The sequence below is a fragment of the Pinus tabuliformis genome, chromosome 4_1 (genome assembly GCF_031772625.1).
Source record: "Pinus tabuliformis cultivar Carrire ecotype Pingquan chromosome 4_1, CPIR1, whole genome shotgun sequence".
Lineage (NCBI taxonomy): Eukaryota > Viridiplantae > Streptophyta > Pinopsida > Pinales > Pinaceae > Pinus > Pinus tabuliformis.
This window is the reverse complement of record NC_142303.1, coordinates 462,405,609-462,420,050: the sequence shown is the minus strand read 5'-3', so window position 1 is coordinate 462,420,050 and position 14,442 is coordinate 462,405,609. Positions and strand designations below refer to the sequence as shown.

The 14,442-nt window shown below is 34.8% G+C and overlaps 1 protein-coding gene across 1 annotated transcript; it reads left to right on the top strand.

Annotated features, from left to right (window-relative positions):
• The first annotated feature begins 12,629 nt into the window (after window positions 1–12,629).
• On the top strand, window positions 12,630–13,442 carry LOC149176412 (ethylene-responsive transcription factor ERF039-like). Its single transcript, XM_089423113.1, has one exon. It carries the CDS (start codon window positions 12,632–12,634, stop codon window positions 13,325–13,327), a length of 696 nt encoding a protein of 231 aa, XP_089279239.1. The 5' UTR covers window positions 12,630–12,631; the 3' UTR covers window positions 13,328–13,442.
• The last annotated feature ends 1,000 nt before the right edge of the window (window positions 13,443–14,442 follow it).

Sequence of the window (14,442 nt, the reverse complement as noted above, 5' to 3'; positions counted from 1 at the left end):
CCTCTCAATCTTGAAAGATTCTCTTTCAAGTTCCAATAACAAATCCTTGATAAAAAAAGTGCTCTTTTTCAATATTGAAGATGCTCTTTCAAGTTCCAATAACAAATACCTGATAATAAAAAGTGCTCTTTTTCAATATTGAACTGTGTGACTTGATCAAAAGATCATAGGCTTTACCACTTGCTCTTAAGGTGATTGGATTTGCCTTTGCTTGTCCTTTCTTAACTTATTTTGGGCATTTGGATTGGTTTGTGACACATGAAGTTTATATTGAAAGTTGCTCTTTTTTAATATTGAACTGTGTAGTGCTATTTTTCAATATTGAATTGTGTAGTGCTCTTTTTCAATATTGAACTGTGTGACTTGATCAAAAGATTATAGGCTTTACCACTTGCTCTTAAGGTGATTGGATTTTCCTTTGCTTGTCCTTCCTTAACTTCTTTTGGGCATTTGGATTGGTTTGTGACACATGAAGTTTATATTGAAAGTTGCTCTTTTTCAATATTGAATTGTGTGACTTGATCAAAAGCTTATAGGCTTTACCACTTGCTCTTAAAGTGATTGGATTTGCCTTTTCTTGTCCTTCCTTAACTTCTTTTGGGCATTTGGATTGGTTTATGACACATGAAAGTTGCTCTTTTTCAATATTGAATTGTGTAGTGCTCTTTTCCAATATTGAATTGTGTATTGCTCTTTTTCAATATTGAATTGTGTAGTGCTCTTTTTCAATATTTAACTGTGTGACTTGATCAAAAGCTTATAGGCTTTACCACTTTCTCTTAAGGTGATTGGATTTGCTTTTGCTTGTCCTTCCTTAACTTCTTTTAGGCATTTGGATTGGTTTGTGACACATGAAGTTTATATTGAAAGTTGCTCTTTTTCAATATTGAACTGTGTAGTGCTCCTTTTCAGTATTGAACTGTGTGACTTGATCAAAAGCTTATAGGCTTTACCACTTCTTCTTAAGATGATTGGATTTGCCTTTGCTTGTCCTTCCTTAACTTCTTTTGGGTATTTGGACTGGTTTGTGACACATGAAGTTTATATTGAAAGTTGCTCTTTTTCAATATTGAACTGTGTGATTTGATCAAAAGCTTATAAGCTTTACCAGTTGTTCTTAAGGTGATTGGATTTGCCTTCTCTTGTCCTTCCTTAACTTCTTTTAGGCATTTGGATTGGTTTGTGACACATGAAGTTTATATTGAAAGTTGCTCTTTTTCAATATTGAATTGTGTGACTTGATCAAAAGCTTATAGGCTTTACCACTTGCTCTTAAGGTGATTGGATTTGCCTTTGCTTGTCCTTCCTTAACTTCTTTTGGGCATTTGGATTGGTTTGTGACACATGAAGTTTATATTGAAAGTTTTTTTTCGAAAATGAGAAATTCAAAATTTACCATTGGATCTTTCCAACATAGATTTCCTCTCAATCTTGAAAGATTCTCTTTCAAGTTCCAATAACAAATCCTTGATAAAAAAATTGCTCTTTTACAATATTGAAGATGCTCTTTCAAGTTCCAATAATAAATACCTGATAATAAAAAGTGCCCTGATAAAAAAAAGTGCTCTTTTTCAATATTGAACTGTGTGACTTGATCAAAAGATCATAGGCTTTACCACTTGCTCTTAAGGTGATTGGATTTGCCTTTGCTTGTCTTCCTTAACTTATTTTGGGCATTTGGATTGGTTTGTGACACATGAAGTTTATATTGAAAGTTGCTCTTTTTTAATATTGAACTGTGTAGTGCTCTTTTTCAATATTGAATTGTGTAGTGCTCTTTTTCAATATTGAACTGTGTGACTTGATCAAAAGATTATAGGCTTTACCACTTGCTCTTAAGGTGATTGGATTTTCCTTTGCTTGTCCTTCCTTAACTTCTTTTGGGCATTTGGATTGGTTTGTGACACATGAAGTTTATATTGAAAGTTTCTCTTTTTCAATATTGAATTGTGTGACTTGATCAAAAGCTTATAGGCTTTACCACTTGCTCTTAAAGTGATTGGATTTGCCTTTGCTTGTGCTTCCTTAACTTCTTTTGGGCATCTGGATTGGTTTATGACACATGAAGTTTATATTGAAAGTTGCTCTTTTTCAATATTGAATTATGTAGTGCTCTTTTTTAATATTGAATTGTGTATTGCTCTTTTTCAATATTGAATTGTGTAGTGCTCTTTTTCAATATTGAACTATGTGACTTGATTAAAAGCTTATAGGCTTTACCACTTGCTCTTAAGGTGATTGGATTTGCCTTTGCTTGTCCTTCCTTAACTTCTTTTGGGCATTTGGATTGGTTTGTGACACATGAAGTTTATATTGAAAGTTGCTCTTTTTCAATATTGAACTGTGTAGTGCTCCTTTTCAGTATTGAACTGTGTGACTTGATCAAAAGCTTATAGGCTTTACCACTTCTTCTTAAGATGATTGGATTTGCCTTTGCTTGTCCTTCCTTAACTTCTTTTGGGTATTTGGACTGGTTTGTGACACATGAAGTTTATATTGAAAGTTGCTCTTTTTCAATATTGAACTGTGTGATTTGATCAAAAGCTTATAAGCTTTACCAGTTGTTCTTAAGGTGATTGGATTTGCCTTTTCTTGTCCTTCCTTAACTTCTTCTGGGCATTTGGATTGGTTTGTGACATATGAAGTTTATATTGAAAGTTGCTCTTTTTCAATATTGAATTGTGTGACTTGATCAAAAGCTTATAGGCTTTACCACTTGCTCTTAAGGTGATTGGATTTTCCTTTGCTTGTCCTTCCTTAACTTCTTTTGGGCATTTGGATTGGTTTGTGACACATGAAGTTTATATTGAAAGTTTTTTTTTCGAAAATGAGAAATTCAAAATTTACCATTGGATGAACTAGTTTAAAGCAGAGCTACGAAATATATATATAATATATATATATATATATATAAAGCTAGTCACTGACATAACAACTTTATAATGTTTTATAGGAGAGAAATGGATCTTTCGTTGACCATTGATTAGATAATTCTTTTAACTAATATAGCAACTTCAACTTTAATTCACTATTCAAAGATACCATGATGAACTCTTATGGTAGCATCCACGAGCTTTCCTTTATTCAACATGATATGCTGCGAGACATGACTATGTATTTGGCTAGGAAGCGGCCTACAAATAAACGCAAAAGGCCTTTTATGCCTTATAAATTCCGAAAAGTGGAAAAAGTTTGTGAAGTATGCATTTGATGTTGAGATTGTTTCCTTCCACACAAGTTTGGTGCATATTTATTTCTCCTCTCATTGACCAATTTTCAATATTGAACTGTCTCACTTGATCAAAACCTTGAAGTCTTCTACATTCTATTCACCCATTTCATACCTGGAAGTCTTCTACATTCTATTCACCCATTTCATATTTCAAGTCTTCTATGATATCTATTTCCCCTAACTATGCCAAATTAACATGAGAAATGAGAGGATTCTTAAGATTGACTGGGGCTAGCACAAAGTTGCTAAGCCTTTGCTAAACCATTGTGAGTAAATGAGGTAGTCATTTCAAAGAATATTGATGCCATTAAGAATACTCATCAAAAGTACAAAGATTAAGGAAAACATTTCTCCAATATTTATGAGCATAAAAACAAATTGCTAAAACAAAAGAATTAAATTGTTATCATTTTCCATAAGGTTAGATAAACCAAAGTTAGTCTTTATAGATGGTGGAAATCATTATCATCATCAACAACCACCTTTTCTATTCTTAGAAGTTCACCTTCACCACTTGTTCACCTTCAACTAGCCCAACCACATAATATATACACCAATACACATCTATCACCTTATATCAACCACCTCTCAATGACTTCATGAATAACTCAAGTACTAATTGGCAAAGTATTGAAATAAAAGTGAAATCTTATAGTGGAGCATCAATTATTTAAAAAACAATGGTAACATCTTTTCCCAAGGAATGCTTGACAAGGAAAAATTTAAGAGGAAAAATATTTTGGACAAATTATTAAACCTACAAACTCTAATAGATGTTGAAATTCTTTCTAACTAAACAATAATACACTCACCAAACATGAATGAAAAATTTACCTTGCAAGAATTTGAGGTTGGAAGGGTTGATGAACAAATAGATGAGAAGAAACAAAAAGGGAAGAGAATAAGCCTCAACGTTAAGCCATCAAAAAAAATATTTTTCATTTTCAATTCATTTAGCATCATAATAAATTATTTTATTTAAAAGTACTTCTGGACTTCACCAACAATCATTTTTTTCAATGAAAATTAATTATGGTCAAGATGAAAACCATCCGTCTGGGATTTAAAATTTACAATTCAAAATTATCCCAAAAGACAGTGATAATAAAAAAGAGTCAATAGTAATGGTGAAGAAAATAATGAAAGATGGAATAAGCCTCAACGTTAAGCCATCAAAAAAACATATTTTTCATTTTCAATTCATTTAGCATCGTAAAAAATTCTTTTGTTTTGACTCTACCAACAATCATTTTTTTTTAATGAAAATGAGTTATTGTAAAAATGAAAACCATCACTCTAGGATTTAAAATTTACCATTCAAAATTATCCACGAGTCAATGGTGATGGTGAAGAAAATAATGAAGGATAGAGTTGGTGCGTCGAAGAATAATCTTCCGTGTACAATAAGCATAAAGCAAACCTGCAACGACATGAACTAGACTCAGCTATATTAAAAATTCATAGGTATAATCATCTTCTGGTTATATTAATTCTTGAATAATGAAAATTAAAAAAATTTATTAAATGTATTTCGTCAAATAATATTTTAGTTTATCATATTTTTAATATAACCACCTTTATTAATTTAATTATAAATACAATAAATTCACAAATATAGAATAAAAATGGTTAAATAAAATCCTAAGTAAATTATCGAAATTGTTGTATATATCACATCTATGCTAGATATCCAGTATGCCTTTCTAGGTCCTCGCCTTTTGCCTGCATTTTAAATTGAATTCGCTTCTTATGTCGATATTTTTTAATTCTGAAATTGATTTTACTAAAAAAAATCATAAGAAAACAGCTTTAAGGTATTCAACTGCTGATTCTGTTTGGAAAGGTTTAAAGAAATTAAAATGAATATTGAGATTTATAAATGCAAAAAATATTATATATATGAAAAAAATACTTTTGGAAAATAAATTATTAAACAGGTTTAATACTTTAATATTTAAGATTCTAAATATTTTAAATAAATAATAAAAAATTATTATTAACAAGGAAATGTGAAATTTCATCAATGTCAAAACAAATTTACTCTACTCGGCCTGGAGTATGCCGTAAAACTGCTTCTGCTTGGCTAAGAGCTCGTCTTCCTCGGACGTAAGGAAACAGGTTAACGGCCCAAGACCCAGAGGCATCTGGCAGGAGTGAAAGCCTGCTCCCTTACGGACCACCAGCGGGTTATTACAGGTGGCGTGGTTTTCCTTGATAACAGTGATGAGTCAAACCGACATTCGCGGATAGCAGCCAGAGATGGCTGTCCTCACTGTTGGTTTGACACCTGAGTTTGATAGGTTTTGCCACCTTCGGGAAAAAAAACAAATTTACTCTACCGGCTAAGTTGGGTACATAGTTTACTCTCCAAACCCAACACAAAGAAAGGAACCTCTTTCTCACTCTGACACCTATCACGCCTAATCTGAACATACACACTGTGAAAAGTCAAACAACAAGTACAAACAAGAAGTAGGCAGTAAATTTTGACCATCTTTAAGTCGATTGCAGATTCTTGGAATATGAAAATAACATATCATATTAAAATTTAAAGATATGGTAATTATATATATATATATATATATATATATATATATATATATATATATATATAACTCCTGTATTTATCTACAGGAATCCCTTTCATTTAAAATTATATTTTTAACCTTTAGCAAATTCAACTTAAGTCAGATAAGTTTTAGTTTTATGTCCAACTTTAATGATTGGAAATTTGGCAAACTTTGAAGTTCGAGTTAAAAATTCTAAAAATCGATTACTTAGGCCATTGGATAAGCAAATGACATGGTCAACCAATCAATGACCATAGAGTGACATATAGCAACGTTGAATGCCATTTAGTTTCAGGTACAGGAAATTTTCAACAAATAAAAAATTTGCTTCCTATGTTGAACTATAGATTTTTAGTTTTTGAGAGAGATGATGTCTCACCACCATCGAGGTAGGGCTCCATATTTCGAGGTGTGAGGCTATCCAGTACTAGTTGATATATCAGGGTTTGAATCATATTAATGTTTTAATGAATACCACTACACATTCTTCATAGAAGATTTAGTTGCTTGTCAATTCAGGGATCAATACACGTTGTAGAAGGGAAATGATCATTCGTTGGGTTGTTCAAAGAAACTTCATAAGTTTGCTTCTTCAATTTATGACTTTTAGTTTTCGCTAGCCAAGAAATTTGGGGAGGCCTAATTGGTAGAGAATAACTTCAATGGGATGGGAGGCTTTTGTAGATTTTTGTACAACTAGCTGGATTTCGCTTGTTTTTTTCACTGTGTACTCGGTTCACTAATTGATTTATCTAAAGCCCCAACCAGGAAATAGAACCCATATTCTCCAAGCATCACATCCTCCATACCATATTATTGAGGGAGCTAAATGCATCATTAGTAAATCAAATAAATTTGCATTTATTTTTTCCAATAACACGATCTGCTTCTATTGGGAACCGCCTTGTCGTGTTTAATTCAATGTTTTTCCAAGCTTAATTTACGACATTTTTGCTTTCAGTTTCTGTCATCATCTCAATGGGGAAGAGAAAAGAAAAGGATGGTATCCTTGGATTTATTTCCATATTGCACATGGACACCAAGGTTCTCATGTAGGTGATAGTGGTTACAATTTATTTATTTTGGTAGCAACCTTGTTTACACACTAGGAAAACCTTCTGTGTAAAAATATCACCTCAACATCTCTCGAGGATGATTCCAATCCTTGTGGATATGGTGTCTAAATCATAGAAATGGACTAGTTGAATCACATGACTGACCCTAACATTATTAATATCATTAGCACAAAAAATCCCACCACCAAAGCAATTGAGCAAGGAAACATCATCAAGCGAATGTTTCGTCCATATGGGAATGCTCCATACTTTTTCATCCAAATGGAAGCACACAGAGGAGGTATTTCCAAGTTTGTTATGGTTGGGCTTGCTTCCAAGCCTCTCCACATTGTCAGGAAGTCACGATTTGAATGTGAATGGATCGTGCCACATAATCTGGGGGTTTCTCCTTGTACCATTGCTAATACATGCTGGGGTTACGTGGAGTGCATACACATAAGCACTTCCCTATTGGTTAATATATGAATAACATGCTTCACTTGGCATCTAACCCCATTCCAACGAGCCCAAGAGATCCATGTATTCCCTAGGATAAAATACCAATGGGATTTCACCATTCGCCATAGGAGCTCGCTAGGATAGGAGCATCGGGGTGACATCATGGGTTTTATTCGCCAAGGTCATCTGACGATGCAAACTCTGCAGGGAGATCAACGAATGTTAAGCCATGTTACTCTTGCCATTGGTTATGGCACTCAACCACATGAGCGTACAAGGTTTACGGCCTAATTTCCTTCAAGGCTCAGGGTTTTCAACTCCTGTGTCTTTAACAAAATCAAAGTTTTTATAATTATATATGACTTATCCTTTTCCTTAGGCCACAATAGCCACAACATATGTGAATATGTTGGTGGCTCGACTAGTTATCCCTCTTGAGATTTAATGGAGATTCAACCCGACCCTTATCCTTGCATGCAAGGGTCTACATAGGTGTGTAGGTAATATCTATATATATATATATATATATAGATGCCCTGTGCTATCCCTTTTGAGCTTTTACCTAGTTGAAAATAGGGATATCCCATTCGAGCTTGCATATTTTAAAATAAAGTACGATGGACAAATTATTTTTAATATAGCCATTCCATTTCTTTTTAACAAAAAATGTCTTTCTTTCCATACACATATATTTATGCTAATCCGCACGCTCAGAATAAACACAAGAATAAACCCATTCCTTATAAACAAAAATGGGAATCAAACTCTCATTTCCACACAAGAAAAAGGGCATTCCATGTTGTAGATCTAAGCACATTATTAGCATATCAAACACATAATGACACTTGCATGTACTATAATAAAAATTCAGGCATTTTTCTTACAAATGCATGTCATAAATTTATATAAAGACACATGACATGCAAAATATTTCAGCCAAAAAACCTCATGCACTAGTATCCTACAACCATGTAACATTTCTCAGAGCCACACATTGAATTCCACAAGGAAAATCATTAATTTCACAGTTATCAGCTAATTGCACTTAATTATAAGAAGGTAAAAGGCCAAAGTGAAGATGGAACTTTGATTTTCCACCCAACCTTAGACACACTGTAGTTGGAATTACTTGCAGTGGTCACCCTTGAGTCAGATCCATGATATAAGGGGAATTTATTTTCAGTAGATTTAGTAGGAAGCCATTGTTGAAAAGTGTGCAACAAGAAATGCTAAATTTAGGAAGTGCTAAAAATAGAACTGCTAAAAATAGCACTTTTAAAAATCACAATTTGGCCAATGAGCATTTTGGCCATCTTGGGTGAGAGGTGAACAACTAAAAATAGCATTTCTGGGTCCCTTCCTATTTATAGCAGTCCCTAGTCTATCTATAGGAAGTAAATTTGAATTTGGTCTTACCAACAGTTTGGAATATTAATTAATTAATTCACCATGAGTTAATTAGTTAAGGAAAAGCAAACTTGAAGTCTTTGTGAGAACATGCAATTATTTCTCCACTAATTGGGGAATGTGTCCTTGATTTGCTCCATTGATTGAAGAATTAAGGATGAGTTCTATATTGAGAGGATCGGTTGACTTAGTTTAACTTAGTCAAGTTCAGTTAGATTAATTTAACAAGTTGTTAAATTAATGAGATATAGTTTGTTGATGCTTGCATGCATGTGACAACTATTATTTTCAAATAACTGTGTATTCACTCATGGATAACTGATGCATGCCAGTTCAGACAAAGACCCAGTTGAGATCAGAGAAGGGACAGTGTATTATCAGCTGGATGAATTCCTATAAAGGAAGCTCATCCATGATGAGGATTTATCTCCTTCAGGTTTGTGCAGTTATTTCAGAGGTCAGTGTTGTCTGTGAGGTGAGAATCACAGAGGTTGTAGCTGGAGGACCCAAGAAAAACTGTGCATAGAAATAGGAGGCTTGGAGGGTAGAGGAGAAGGTTTGTGAGAAGCGTTTGATTGTCTATGAGCAACAGAGGGATTGTACTGAGAGCTGGATAGCTTCCGAGCTAAGGCTTTGTGTAATCCGGACAAATTTCCACTTGTATGATAATACAGAGATGGGGTTTTAGGCAGGTGCTTTCCCCGGGTAAATTCTTCCGTGTTATGTGTGATTGATTCCTTCTTATTAGTTATATGTGTTCTTATTGATGTTTCTCATGGTTAATTAAGCTTCCGCTAAATTGTTTGTAGAAGTAGATCAAGTGTTTTTCTTTAGTACATTGCATTACCAGATGATCTACAGGTGAGAAATTTCTACATGGTATCGGAGTTAGCTGATTTGTAGAAAAATTTCTACATGGTATCAGAGCTAGCTGATTTGTAGAAAAATTCTACAAAATTCTATAGCCATATTTAGTCCATAGAGGATAGGAAATACATACAACAATGGTTGGTTTATCAACTAGTCAAGCATAATAGAATTCACAACAATGGGTGGTTTATCAATTGTGTCAAGCACTCTAAGAGTGGTTTATCATCCCACAACAAGCACCTTGGGTGGTTTATTAGCTCTCTCTTAGTAAACACCAATTTGCATGTGGTTTTTCAGCTCAACCCTAGATAACACCCTGAGTGGTTTCTCAGGCAATCCTTGGCAAGCACTCATTCCCATTTCCTCTTAATCCTCCTACACTCTTGGTTACACTTTCCTCTTACAAGGAATCCCATTCCTTCAACTCATAGAGCTTTCTATCTTTCTTCATGAGCTTCACCAAGAAGATGTCCAAACCCCACATTGTTGTGTATTTTCCTTTTTATTATTTTCTCAAGGTACCTCTTCATGTTCCTCTTGGACTCTTCCTCTTCTTTTTCTCTAATAATTTCACCATAAAATTAATAAATGGTTCCAGCCAACCCCACATGGGTACACCTTTCCTCTTCTCTCTTAGATCATGGATCTGCAGTCCCACACTTTAGGCCATTACATAAAAATATACTCATTTATAATTCATAGTATTTTTTACATTACAAAAAATAATGGGAGAATGCACGATTGGTATCACACTTTTATGACATTTATTAATTTTATACTTTACCACATCTCAATGATTATGCAGATGAATTTTCCTCTCATGTCAAGTTTATTTTAATTTCTAAGACCATTGTTTATGTTTCAACTTAAAAATCTTTAAATGATTAATACTATATACTTAGAGGGGCCTTAATGCTATCTATGATTTAGCATAATATTTAAGGTGAAGACCTCTATCACCTAACTAAGTTAATTTTGCATGTTTATGATGCAACACATCTTTCATTGCCTCACCATCTTAATAAACATGAACTACACCACTTCATTCATCACTTCGGAACTTCAAATGCTTAAGAACATTGGATTTTTATTTTTCTTTATTGAACGTTACTGAAAATCAAATAGTTAAGCATTAATGGAGAAAGTTCACCCATTGGTTGTGTATGTGGTTGATGTAGCAACAAAATAAACTGCAAGAGAAGTAATTTAGGATGCACAAGTATGGTTTGCACTAGGTCTTTATTCACTATGCTTATTAGCATCGAAACTAATAGGATTTGCTCCAACACTAAGCTTTGCATACCATGTGGTCAAAAGATGAAAAAAGAAGGTGCTAATGTTTATCGCTCACACACATGCATGTGGCATTATATTTATTTTATCTTTTACCCTTCAATTTTTTTCTAGATCTCCCCACATTGCCCCATATCAGATAAGATGGTGTTGAGGGATAAGGGTTATAACTCTACTTTCAGATATAGTGTTATAACATTTTGGCCAAGAAGAAATGGCATGCCTACATGTTGTCCTAGTACCAGCTCTAAGAGAAGTTTATTCAATAGAATAAGAACATTCCTTTACAAGTAAACACTCCAAATAACTTTGAAACATTGAAATGATTGAGTGAACATTCTACACTTGGGAATCGAGTTGGGAATTCAAGCTACCTTAAATCATAAGTTTCCAGGAATGTGATCATGAAACACACTTGTTGGGAAGGCTCCCTTGTGTGCATGTTCCATGGATATGTACATTTAGGAACACGAGTTGGACAAGCAAACCCAAAGGTAACTCATTCACCAGTACTTGTAGAAACTGGTGAGATGACTTGGACTTTTGCACAAGCCAACTTCTAGATGGAAATGTTAGAGGTGTGAACGACCTCAACAATGGGGAAAGACAAGGGACTTAACACACTATGTGGATTGATGGGCATGAATAGATGATTTGACTTGGTTCATCTCACATGACATGACCCTTTCCTAGTCAAGCAAAGACACATATAAGTATGATGAGACTTGGATGAGTTGAGATTGGAGGCAACCAAGCAAGAAAGGCAAGACCAATAAGAACACAACAAAGTGGTCTATAGTTGTTTTCTCAGGGTTGTGGCACCACAAATTGCTGAGTTAGCTAAGTAACTAAACTTTTGAACATAATTTGCATGAGGCATGCTTATAGTTGAGACATGAGATTTGTTTATGTAGAGAAGGGTGAATTTTAGAAGGCAAACCATCCAGTGTTATTTTTGCATTATAATGAGTTGCAAATCGTGGCCAAGCTCCCCTCTTGTATTATAGCTTATATCATTATAACATTCTTTGTATAATTGAATAAAGTGTGTTATATGACTAGGAGTTTGGAATGATGAGAATATGAGGTTTTTCAATCGTGCTAGGCTCACTTGGGAAAGTTAGAGCAAATCAATGAACAAGGAGAAACTTAGCTTGAGAAATTAAACATGTTTGCTGGCAAAGAAAAAACTTGGATGATACTAAAGTTGAGGTCACTTAGGTCAGAAGACACCCAAGACTGTAACAACATTTCAACCAAAAAACAATTTAAAATAAAATTTGTTAAATATTTTATTGGCCAATAAAATCACTTTCTAAAAAATTGTGAATGACAAGCTGAGGTTAAATATTCAAATATAATATGTACTCTTAAAACTATATTAAAAATATAAAAATATTTTATAAACGTTTTTTATTTTTATTTAATATCACCAAACATGTTATTTGATATATAGTTTCTTTCATGGAAGGTGTATCATATTAATGATACATCTGAAGCATTGACCCAAAAAAATCCAGTTCAGTTTGCTCTCATGGTAGTAATTATGATATATGCCAACTCAGTTATGGTTGGATATTCTACTTTCTAAGTCCATAAATTGTAAAAGGTCTAATGCGCGGAAGTACCCATCAAATCAGGTTCAGGCCCAATAACATCTATTCCCACGGTTTAGAGTTACAAGTAATTGCGCGTATATTAAATTTCTATTGCCTTACCGGTAACTGTGAAGGCTACTCCTGACAATGTCTCACGCACTCAACGCGGTTTGTGCATCTATATCTTCACTTCTTCTCACCCAAAAATTGTCACTTCCATCTATTTCCGTTCGTCAAATCGCGAGTACAATTCCGCCGACCATCACATTTCACGAGCACGTGCTGAGATCGAATCCCAGATACCCCGACATGGCTAGACTCTCCACGAATCAGAACGGTCACAGCAGACCCGAAAACCGCTCACTGAAGTCGCGGCAGTTCAAGGGAATTCGATTGAGAAAATGGGGGACATGGGTTTCGGAAATTCGAATGCCCAAATCCACTGGAAGAATTTGGCTCGGCTCCTACGACATGCCGGAAAAGGCTGCCCGCGCCTACGATTTTGCTGCGTATTGCCTGAGAGGATCGAAAGCCAAGCTCAATTTTCCCCTTTTCCCGCCGGAAATCCCCTGCGCCTCTTCCCTGTCGCCGTCGCAAATTCAAGCCGCTGCCGCCAAGTTCGCCACAGAAGAATTTCAGCTGCTTTCTGAAGACAATGCAGTGTTTTCATCTTCTGCTCCGGAAGCGGAATGCTGCAATGAGGACCTAGAGATTTGGGCGGAGAACGTTCCGGCATTTTGGGATTGGGTACTGCTTGAATGTTTGGAGAGTGGCAAATCTCCAAATTTAAATGAATTCCCCCCCTTGGATGAGTCCATGGAGTACTTCGGGGTTCACTTGTAGCTCCCGGAAGGCGACTCTGACTCTGCAGCAGCAATAATTTGTATTATCTTTGGTGGCGGGAGATTTTTGTTAATTGTGAGATTTTTATAGGCAGAATTTTTGGGAAGTTTCAATATTTTGAGTATTCAAACTTGTTTTTAATGCTGAATCCATTTCCTTTATATCCTAAATAATACTGGTTGGTTCAAAAAGCACAAATGAAATGCCATGTGATTTACGTCCAAAAATCTATAAATAATACTGGTTGATTTAAAACGCATAAATGAAATACCATGTAATTTACATCAAAAAAATCTATAGTAAATTTGATATAGATAAAAAAAAAAACCTCAATTCAACAAGATTCACCCACTCAGGTTATCATAAAGATTCACCCACTCCTGTTATCATATATTTGAGAAAAAAATAACCAGATTCTAACCAATTTTTACGTCTGGCAAATTTGCCGGCTTACGAAGCTAGGAGAGTGGTGCATGATTGCTCTTTCCACACTTAAGAACCTAAGCAGCCAACGGAAAATGAGGGCTACTCCTGACTCCTGAGCCACATCTTCATTATTATTGGTACATGATCAAACTTAGACCTGCGCTTGCTTGCTTTAGCCGTAGCATCAAAACTGTAAGAGTGCAATTGTGCACGCTCGACCTCCAAGCAAATTTCTTCGATGGAAAGGCACTTTGAAAGGCTGTTTCCCGCAACAGGAGAGGTGAGAAAGGCTAGATAGTCAAAGATCTAGCTTCAGTTGCGAGGTGAGAAAGGCTACATAGTCAAAGATCTAGCTTCAGTTGCAAAGGAATATTATGGGATCTTACGGATATGGGTGTGGTTAATTTTTTGACCATGTTTATGTCTATCAAATTCTAAAATATTTCGAAAATCTGCAATCGACTTAAATTCACAAAATATATATAGTTACCAAATGTATATATTTTCTCTGTGTGAACAAAGCTTCTATGTATAGCTTATCTAGGTTTTGTTCACATACAAATGCGCAAATATCGGGGTTTATGAGCCGTTCCTTGGATCTTACAAGTTCCATTCAGCAGTTTCTTGAGCACTACAATTCCAATTCCAGATTCCAATTCCTGTCAGCGTCAGTGGGGCCCTTTCCTGTA

What these genes read in the sequence shown, in the direction of transcription:
- LOC149176412 (XM_089423113.1), top strand. Translation starts at nt 12,632, where the DNA reads ATGTCTCACGCACTCAACGCGGTTTGTGCATCTATATCTTCACTTCTT.